General features: G+C 38.0%; 1 protein-coding gene across 1 annotated transcript; it reads left to right on the top strand.

The window, feature by feature from the left end:
- The first annotated feature begins 1168 nt into the window (after window positions 1-1168).
- On the top strand, window positions 1169-11119 carry LOC311120616 (uncharacterized protein). Its single transcript, XM_084195201.1, has 4 exons — window positions 1169-1277; window positions 6601-6717; window positions 7872-7988; window positions 10924-11119. The coding sequence occupies exons 1-4, from the start codon at window positions 1195-1197 to the stop codon at window positions 11042-11044; spliced, it is 438 nt and encodes a 145-aa protein (XP_084051327.1). The 5' UTR covers window positions 1169-1194; the 3' UTR covers window positions 11045-11119.
- Window positions 11120-11255: the final 136 nt, after the last annotated feature.

The following is an 11255-nucleotide window of genomic DNA, read 5'->3' on the forward strand; positions in this document are numbered from 1 at the left end:
GTTGGAAACCCATGGCTTTTCTCCTAAACAGGTTCAACTGGTTTTCTGATTATTCTGACATGGGGTCAATGTCACTAGACTTTAGCAGATGTTAAATTAATCAGTAACAAAAATTACACAAAGTCAGTTGACATTGGGGAGGTGAATAAACTTTTCCCAAGGTTTCTTTCTCAGCACAAAGGAACATCTCGATGATTTGACATGTTCTGTTTTTGAATTCAGGCTGCAAGGTAAGTATCATACCAGGGATTATTTATGTATGATGTTGGTAGAATGTATACATTGGGATAGTAGTAAGGATCCTACCAGGGATATTTATGTTTGATGTTGGTAGAATGTATACATTGGGATAGTAGTAAGGATCCTACCAGGGATAATTTATGTGTGATGTTGGTAGAATGTATACATTGGGATAGTAGTAAGAGGCCGGTGGGTAAATGACTAAGATTCAAGCCTCCCGTCAGTTAGGGAGATTTGTTTCTTTATTGTGTGTTTAGTTGTACCTTAACTTCCTGTAGTTGACCATTTGGAAGGATTCTAAATTGAGGAATGGTCTAAGATCACTCCTAATGTGTTCTCCAACTCATAAAACATTTTAGAAAAAGGCTCAGTGCCGTTATCCTCGCAAGGGAGGTATTGAAAGGGGGTGTCAATTTTGACCCCTACCTTTTTGAGAAAAAAAGTATTACTTGTTAAACAAAATCTCTTTCTCTGAGCAAACGTATTAGTATAAAATAATTTAATGTACCATTGTTTTGAGCATACAATATAGCTCAGTATTTGAATGATTTATTTTATACAGTCATTTTTACTCATCTTTATCAAGGGAGTTAATAATTTGGGACCAAACTGTATACTTCAAAGTTAGAGATATGTTGGAACTGGATCCATCATTATTATTGTATTATTATTATTATTATTATTATTATTATTATTATTATTATTATTATTATTATTATTATTATTATTATTATTATTAGCTTCACTACATGGAGAAAAGGTGAGAAATATCAGTCATGACTACATGTTCATGTGATTGCATTAAATCCTGACTGTTCGGACGTATCTGTTAGTAAATGTTTTATTTCCAAGAGATAATGAATAAAATAGAACAATTGACCTTCAATAATTAGTTGTCACTGTGTTAACCACAACTTACATGCTGCATCTCTGTTTAGGGGTCAGTGGTCTAAAATGAGTCTCTCTGGGGAGAGAGAGGAGGGGGGCCCTGCCTCTAAAATGAGTCTCTCTGGGGAACATGACACCAAAGCTAATAGGTGAGATGACAATATTGTTTAAGAATTTATAAGGAGTTTATTTCTAAAATGTTATATCCACAATTTTTTCATGTTTGTTATTTTACATTAGAAATGATTGCTTATGGGTACCTTCATGTGTCTGTCAAATATTGTTGTTCTAAGATTTTAATTAATAGATTTTTGTGTATTAATTTTTGTTAAGCAAAACGCTATTTAGCTGGAATGAAATGTTTGTATCCTGTATATTTGACTGTGATATGTGGTTGTCTCACCAGCACACACAAACACACACACACACACGCACACACACACACACACACACACACACACACACACACACACACACACACACACACACACACACACACACACACACACACACACACACACACACACACACACACACACACACACACACACACACACATCTTTACCATCATACACACACACATCTATAGAAGTTTTGCATGACACAATCATTTATCCTACTCTTAGTTATTGTCTAATATGTTGTCATGCAGAACCTTATTGTTTTTACTAATTCTGATCGTTGTTACAAGTGGAATTTTGACAATATTACCGTCAAATCAACACACTCTTCAGTCCTGTTTAAACCAAAAAGGGTTATATCGCTTGCTTAATATATGGAACCAATATTCATTTTAAATGATCCTTAGAAATAGCAGTGCTGGGGATTTGGAAAACCATAATCAGTCAATCAACAACAGAATAATACTCTTATGAAAAATATTGATCTTTAATTTTGTTTGTGGATACTATGCGACTAGAAAGGTTAAAAAATGCATGTATGACATCACAGCACAGTTGAACAAATATGGCAGGTGGAAATCAAAAGAGGATGTTCTACGGAGATAGGTGGGCGGGGCTGAGAGTAGCAGAGGGGTGGGATTAAAAAAGATCATGATCAGTAATAGTCATTACTGTAAACACTATAGATGTCTGAGAACTATCTATCCAAAATGTAATGTGTATAATTTATTATTATTATTATTATTATTATTATTATTATTATTATTATTATTATTATTATTATTATTATATATAAAAAAGTAATTACTGTGTATAAAAGTATTGTATGGGGGGGTAGAATTGATCTTGGTTATATGCAAACACACTGGTGGCCAGGGAGGCATCTCTTTGTTTCCCATGACTATCTAAAATGGTCACTCATTACTTTAATTAGCTATATATCTCGTATTAGGCCTGTGATGCTTTTGGAAGAGCAATTAAATAGTGACTATAGCAGGTGTTGAACCCCTGGTAAATATTCACTAGTCAGATGTGTTAACCTCAACCCTAGTATACATGCATTTTTAAATATCTGATATTGGGAGTAAACAACCTCGGAATAGATACAGTCGTATGAAAAAGTTTGGGCACCCCTCTGAGGCTGCAAAATAATTTACTCTGTCGTCACATAAAATGATCACAGTGGCATGCCATTCATTTTCTAATAAAAGCTGAGTACTGGGGTATTGTCCAGACAAAGATTTTTAGTGTAGCAATATTAAGTTGTATGAAATTAAATCAGATGTGAAAAATAGGCTATGCAAAAATTTGGGCACCCTTGTCATTCTGTTGATTTGAATACCTGTAACTACTTAGCACTGATTAATTGGAACACACAATTGGTTTGGTGAGCTCATTAAGCCTTGAACTTCATAGACACATGCATCCAATCATGAGAAAAGGTGTTTAAGGTGGTCAATTGCAAGTTGTTGTTCTCTTTGACTCTCCTCTGAAGAGTGGCAACATGGGGGCCTCAAAACAACTCTCAAATGACCTGAAAACAAAGATTGTTCAACATTATGGTTTAGGGGAAGGATACAAAAAGCTATCGCAGAGATGTAAGCTGTCAGTGTCCACTGTGAGGAACATTGTGAGGAAATGGAAGACCACAGGCACAGTTCTTGTTAAGGCCAGAAGTGGCAGGCCAAGTAAAATATCGGAGAGGCAAAGGCGAAGGATGGTGAGAACGGTCAAAAACAGCCCACAGACCACTTCCAAAGACCTACAACATCATCTTGCTGCAGATGGTGTCACTGTGCATCGTTCAACAATGCAGCGCACTTTGCACAAGGAGAAGCTGTACAGGAGAGTGATGCGGAAGAAGCCTTTTCTGCACACACGCCACAAACAGAGTCACTTGAGGTATGCAAACGCACATTTGGACAAGCCAGCTTCATTTTGATGAAACAAAGATTGAGTTATTTGGTCATAACAAGGGGCGTTATGCATGGCGGCAAAAGAACACAGCGTTCCAAGAAAAACACTTGCTACCCACAGTAAAATTTGGTTGGGGGTTCCATCATGCTGTGGGGCTGTATGGCCAGTGCCAGTACTGGGAATATTGTTAAAGTTGAGGGTCGCATGGATTCCACTCAATATCAGCAGATTCTTGGGAATAATGTTGAAGAATCAGACACAAATTTGAAGTTACGCCGGGGTTGAATATTCCAACAAGACAACGACCCAAAACACTGCTCAAAATCTTCCCGGGCATTTATGCAGAGGAACAAGTACAATGTTCTGGAATGGCCATCCCAGTCCCCAGACCTGAATATCAATGAGAATTTGTGGGATGATTTGAAGCAGGCTGTCCATGCTCGGCAACCATCAAACCTAACTGAAGTGGAGATGTTTTGTAAGGAGAAATGGTCCAAAATGCCTTCATCCAGAATCCAGACACTCATTAGAGGCTATAGGAAGCGTCTAGAGGCTGTTATTTTAGCAAAAGGAGGCTCTACTAAATTTTTATGTGATTTTTCTGTTGGGGTGCCCAAATTTATGCACCTGTCAAATTTCGTTTTGATGCATATTGCACATTTTCTGTTAATCCAATAAACCTCATTTCACTCCTGAAATATTACTGTGTCCATCAGTTATTTGATAGATCAAAATGAAATTGCTGATCCAAACACCCAATTATTTATAAATGGAAATCCTGGAAATTGTCAGGGGTGCCCAAACTTTTTCATACGACTGTAAGACAAGAGTGCGTCTTCCAGCCTGGCAATAAATTACATCATGCAACCCTCCCGGTTAGCAAATGTACCTCAACATGCCCCTCGCTTGTGCTAGAAGGCAGAGTGCCTTCTGCTGGTTGACGAATCTGACAATGAATGTACTAGGAAAATACGTTTTTCTCAACCAGAGGTGACTAAATTAATGTTCAGGCTTATTGATAATTGTTATATTAATTAAGTATAATTTCAAAACATGACCATAAAAACAGGTAATAATAAACATGAATCATCATTATATTATTTCACAGTAATCTGTTAAATGCTTTTTCAGTCGTTCCTCTTGCGTTAGCAGTGTGGAAAGGGACAGTAAAAAGCGTGTGCAGGAGTTTTCCTGTGAGGGGGAGTGGTGGTGTCTCCAGGGAGAAAACTAAACTAACCTTCTGAAATGTCATTTGTGGTCTTATGCTGCAATCTATGGGAATTATTTAGTAACTGCAGTAGTACTGAATAAAGTATATCCTTACTAAAGTAGTATTTACTCAGAATTACAAAATATGACATTTTCTATTTCATTTTACCACTTACAACCATAACATAACAATTTTATAGCATAACAAACAATGAAACTGACATAAACCAAAAACACCATACATTTAGTTAACTATATATATATATATATATATATATATATAACTATATATATTAACTATATATATTAAAGATCAATATATATATATATATATATATATCATATATATCGAGTGGCGCAGTGGTCTAAGGCACTTAATCAAAGTGCTAGCTGTGCCACTGTGCCAAAGTGCTAGCTGTGCCACTAGCTGTGCCACTAATCAAAGTGCTAGCTGTGCCGCGACTGGGAGACTCGTGGGGAGGCGCATAATTGGCCCAGTGTCGTCCAGGGTAGGGGAGGGAATGGCCGGCAGGGATGTAGCTTGGTTGGTAGAGCATGGCGTTTGCAACGCCAGGGTTGTGGGTTTGATTCCCATGGGGGGCTAGTATTAAAAATAATGTATGCACTCACTAACTGTAAGTCGCTCTGGATAAAACTGTCTGCTAAATAATATATACTATTTATTTAGATGGGTGACATTATCTGCCAAAATAACACCACTGTAGATAAAGAAGAGCTCTCCAGTAGGTGTACCAAAACTTTCAAAGGCCATTTTCTCAAAATTGAGGTTACAAGTTTATCATTTTTCAAAGTAGAATTACTTTCCCATTGTTCCTCAACTGTAGTGTATGATATACTTTTTTCTAGCTGAGTCTCTACTTTTATCCAATGTAAAAAACACAATTTCAAATTTTGCTACATAAGTTCGAATCGAGCAGGTCGGCCACATTTGACTGTGTAAAACCTAGCAGTACTACTTATTTCTCTGAGAATGAGGCAGTTATATATTATTACTGTGTAAAACCTAGCAGTACTACTTATTTCTCTGAGAGTGAGGCAGATATATATTATTACTGTGTAAAACCTAGCAGTACTATTAATTTCTCTGAGAGTGAGGCAGATATATATTATTACTGTGTAAAACCTAGCAGTACTACTTATTTCTCAGAGAGTGAGGCAGATATATATATTATTACTGTGTAAAACCTAGCAGTACTACTTATTTCTCTGAGAGTGAGGCAGATATATTTTATTACTGTGTAAAACCTAGCAGTACTACTTATTTCTCTGAGAGTGAGGCAGATATATTTATTACTGTGTAAAATCTAGCAGTACTACTTATTTCTCTGTGAGTGAGGCAGATATATATTATTACTGTGTAAAACCTAGCAGTACTACTTATTTCTCTGAGAGTGAGGCAGATATATATTATTACTCTGTAAAACCTAGCAGTACTACTTATTTCTCTGAGAGTGAGGCAGATATATATTTTTACTGTGTAAAACCTAGCAGTACTACTTATTTCTCTGAGAGTGAGGCAGATATATTATTACTGTGTAAAACCTTGCAGTACTACTTATTTCTCTGAGAGTGAGGCAGATTTATACTATTACTGTGTAAAACCTAGCAGTACTACTTATTTCTCTGTGAGTGAGGCAGATATATAGCATTATGCAAAAAAACATGATTATTTGTCTCTCTGAAATGAAACCATCAAGTGATAGATTTTAAACAAATACATGTCTGTCATTGAACAACCCCATGCCATGATTAGATAGTGAAAAAACACACCAATCTCTTTCATAATTTCTTTAAACAATAAAAGCTAATTTACCAACATTTCTGAAAATGGATATATAGCGTTTTGGAATGAAACTCTTCTTATGTTTCCCCATCTGAGCTCAGAGTAGATGAGAGACTAATGTTTGTCTCTGTTGTGTTGAAGCCCAATCAAGCAGGAGAGACCAGCCTCCCCTGTACCCAGCTGTGTGTCCATGAAGAGTGACTGGTCTATGGAACTTCCTATAGAGTTCAGAGAGGGAGACTTTTCTACTGAACAAAGGTAAGAAGAACTCATGGGTCATGGTCAGTGAGTTAAACAACACTGTCTCTAGTCATTTCTCCTCTCCCATTTTACCATTTATTTTTTGTTGTTTTCATAATCCATAGGCTAATCATTTTTTCCATTTTCATAGTCCTGAAACAATATTAAACAAACACAACATTCCCTGTGTGTGTTTGTGTGTGTGTGTCAGTGAGTGTGTGTGCACTCACTATCCTGATTGCCTAGTCACTTTTACAGCTACCTACATGTACATATTACCTCAACTACCTGGTACCCTGCACATTGACTCAGTACTGGTACTCCTTATAGCATTATTATTATCATTTCAATGTGATACTTTTTCCTTTTTTTATTTAGCAAATTTTTCTTACTTTTTAACTGCATTGTTGGGAAAGGGCTCGTAAGTAAGCATTTCACGGTAAAGTGTACAGTTGTATTCGCCGCATGTGAGAAATATAATTTGATTTGATTTTAAGCTCATTGGCAGAAATTAATGGTCGTCTCGTGCCGAACAGCGCATGTTCGGATGTTGAAGCACTTTGGCTAGGAAAAACTCCCTAGAAAGGCAGGAACCTAGGAAGAAACCTAGAGAGGAACCAGGCTCTGAGGGGTGGCCAGTCCTCTTCTGGCTGTGCCAGGTGGAGATTATAACAGTACATGGCCATTAATGCCAGATCATTCTTCAAGATGTTCAAATGTTCATAGATGACTAGCAGGGTCAAATAATAATCACTGTTGTTATAGAGGTTGCAACACGTCAGTACCTCAGAAGTAAATGTCAGTTGCCTTTTCACAGTCGAGCATTCAGAGGTTGAGACAGCAGGTGTGGTAGAGAGAGAGAGAGAGAGAGAGAGAGAGAGAGAGAGAGAGAGAGAGAGAGAGAGAGAGAGAGAGAGAGAGAGAGAGAGAGAGAGAGAGAGAGAGAGAGAGAGAGAGGGAGACAACATTAATAATACCAATAACAATATAATCATCCCATAATTACATAGTGAAAAAACACACCAATCTCTTTCCTCATTTCTTTGAACAATAAAATCTAATTGTCAACATTTCTGAAAATGGATATATAGCGTTTTGGAATGAAACTCTTGTTTCCCCATCTGAGTTCAGAGTAGATGAGAGACGTAATGTTTGTCTCTGTTGTGTTGAAGTCCAATCAAGCAGGAGAGACCAGCCTCCCCTGTACCCAGCTGTGTGTCCATGAAGAGTGACCGGTCTATGGGTCGTCCTATATCCTTCAGAGAGGGAGACTTTTTTAGTGAACAAAGGTAAGAAGAACTCATGGGTCAGGGTCAGTGAGTTAAAAAACACTGTCTCTAGTCATTTCTGCTCTCCCATTTTCCCATTTCTTTTTGTTGTTTTCATAATCCATAGGCTAATCATTTTTTCCATTTTCATAGTCCTGAAACAATATTAAACAAACACAACATTCCCTCCCTGTGTGTGTGTGTGTGTGTGTGTGTGTGTCTGTCAGTGAGTGTGTGTGCACTCAGTACTGGTACTCCTTGTATATAGTCTAGTTATTACCTCAACTACCTGGTACCCTGGACATTGACTCAGTACTGGTACTCCTTGTAGCCTCATTATTATTATTTTATTATGTTACTATTTCCTTTTTTTATTTAGCTAATTTTTGTTACTTTTTAACTAAATTCTTGGGAAAGGGCTCGTAAGTAAGCATTTCACGGTAAAGTGTATTCGGCGCATGTGACATATCCAATTTCATTTGATTTAATTTGAAGGTCATGCGTAAAAACATGTCATCAGGTCGAGCAGTCGTCTCACGCCGAACGGTCGTCTCACGCCGAACTGCGCATGTGCAGGCCGTCAAATCAAAGGCACTCCTTCCATATAAAGTTGTTTTTGACTAACATGAAAACGTGTCAGTTTGTCACTTTCACGAGGTTGAAGTAATAATGTGTTCAACTACTAAAGACAGAACATTTATAAAATGAACAAATCAATCGATCCAAATTAGATTTGTCACATGCTCCTAATACAACAGGTGTAGACCTTACTGTGAAATGCTTACTTACGAGCCCTTAACCAACAATGCTGAGTTAAATAATTTTTTACTAACAACTAAGGAAGTCATTTTTACTTCTTTGACTTCTCAAACCCTAAACCCTGGCCTGGTCTACTTCATATGCGTACCACAATTATATATTTTTTTACATCAGCAGTTGTCACAAAGTGCTTATATAGAAACCCAGTCTAAAACCCCAAAGAGCAAGCAATGCAGATGTAGAAGCACGGTGGCTAGGAAAAACTCCCTAGAAAGGCAGGAACCTAGGAAGAAACCTAGAGAGGAACCAGGCTCTGAGGGGTGGCCAGTCCTCTTCTGGCTGTGCCAGGGGAGATTATAAGAGTACATGGCCATTAAGTTCAGATCGTTCATCAAGATTTTCAAATGTTCATGACCAGCAGCGTCAAATAATAATCACTGTGGTTATAGAGGGTGCAACACGTCAGCACCTCAGGAGTAAATGTCAGTTGGCTGTTCATAACCAAGCATTCAGAGGTCGAGACAGCAGGTGTGGTAGAGAGAGAGAGGGAGAGAGAGAGAGAGGGGGGGGGGGGGGGGGCGAAACAGCAGGTTCGGGACAAGGTCGCACGTTCGGTGAACAGGTCAGAGTTCCATATCCGCAGGCAGACCAGTAGAAACTGGATCAGCAGCATGACAAGGTATCACGTCCGGTGGAGCATGTGTCGATACTGATAGGATCGAAAGAAGGGGAGCGCTGCTCTCTGATCAGTTTTCTCCATTAAAATCTTTCCTCAACATTATAATTATTGCACAATACTGACCACGGATCAGCTTCTAGAAAGATATTACTACCTACGGCTGCAAATATTGAGGTAGTGTATTCTAATGCTTACGCAATAAAAATGCACTAAATCACAGATTTGGCACATCATTGTTCACATGTTAGGCTACACATCATGAAATATATTGAGACAAATTACAGACAGTAGCCTACAAGTAGCTAAATAAAACTAAATATATTGAACATTGAATATGTTTCAATATGATTGAAATAGGACTAAAGCCTACTGTTTATATTTTAATTCAGTCATCTCGGTTTTCATTTGAAGCATACTTTGTGTACTTCCCTTGTTTGAATCAATTACAAAGACATTGGCAACTTTGTATTTGTAGTCAACTTTGTTCTGAATTTAAACCATGTGATTCTATGTTTAGCGGAGATCTTCTGTGTATAAAGTGACACGGAAGGGCAAAAAAGCATCTAACGACACACTTGGCTGTTCTACAAGTGGTCTGAGGCAGGTGTTAGAATTTACATTTTAGTCATTTAGCAGACGCTCTTATCCAGAGCGACTTACAGTTAGTGAATACATATATTTTTTTTATTTTTTATACTGGCCCCCCGTGGGAATCGAACCCACAACCCTGGCGTTGCAAACGCCATGCTCTATCAACTGAGCTACATCCATGCCGGCCATTCCCTCCCCTACCCTGGGCCAATTGTGCGCCGTCCATGAGTCTCCCGGTCGCGGCCGGCTGCGACAGAGCCTGGATTCGAACCAGGATCTCTAGTGGCACAGTTAGCACTGCGATGCAGTGCCTTAGACCACTGCGCCACTCAGGAGTTCGAGAATATGAGCGTTTTCAAGAGCAACGTTAATAACGATGGTTTTGGGAAACAGCTCAGAGATTTAACAATGCTCCTACGCAGGTTCTAACGATTAACTTGGCCTTAAAATGCTTGTTAGAACCAGGCCCTGGATAAGAACATCTGCTAAATGACTAAAATGTAAAATGTAAATGTTTTACACACAGATCTCATATTACTGTATTGAATGTTGAACATGTGTACAGTTCTTTATTACAAATGTAGTTATTTGTTACATTTATTACTGTGTAAAACCTAGCAGTACTACTGATTTCTCTGAGAGTGAGGCAGATATATAGCATTTTACAAAAGAAACACATTATTTGTATCTGAAATGAAACCATCAAGTGATAGATATTAAACAAATACATGTCTGTCATTGAACAATCCCATGCCATGATTAGATAGTGAAAAAACACACCAATCTCTTTCATAATTTCTTTAAATAATAAAAGCTAATTTACCAACATTTCTGAAAATGGCGTTTTAGAATGAAACTCTTCTTATGTTTCCCCATCTGAGCTCAGAGTAGATGAGAGATGTAATGTTTGTCTCTGTTGTGTTGAAGCCCAATCAAGCAGGAGAGACCAGCCTCCCCTGTACCCAGCTGTGTGTCCATGAAGAATGACAAGTCTATGGATCGTCCTATAATGTTTAGAGAGGGAGACTTTTCTAGTGAACAAAGGTAAGAAGAACTCATGGGTCATGGTCAGTGAGTTAAACAACACTGTCTCTAGTCATTTCTCCTCTCCCATTTTCCCATTTCTTTTTGTTGTTTTCATAATCCATAGGCTAAACCTTTTTTCCATTTTCATAGTCCTGAAACAATATTAAACAAACACAACATTCTCTCCCTGTGTGTGTGTGTGTGTGTGTGTGTGTACGTGTGTGTGTGTGTGT

The sequence above is a fragment of the Coregonus lavaretus genome, assembly GCF_964263955.1.
Source record: "Coregonus lavaretus genome assembly, contig: HAP1_SCAFFOLD_777, whole genome shotgun sequence".
Classification (NCBI taxonomy): Eukaryota; Metazoa; Chordata; class Actinopteri; order Salmoniformes; family Salmonidae; genus Coregonus; species Coregonus lavaretus.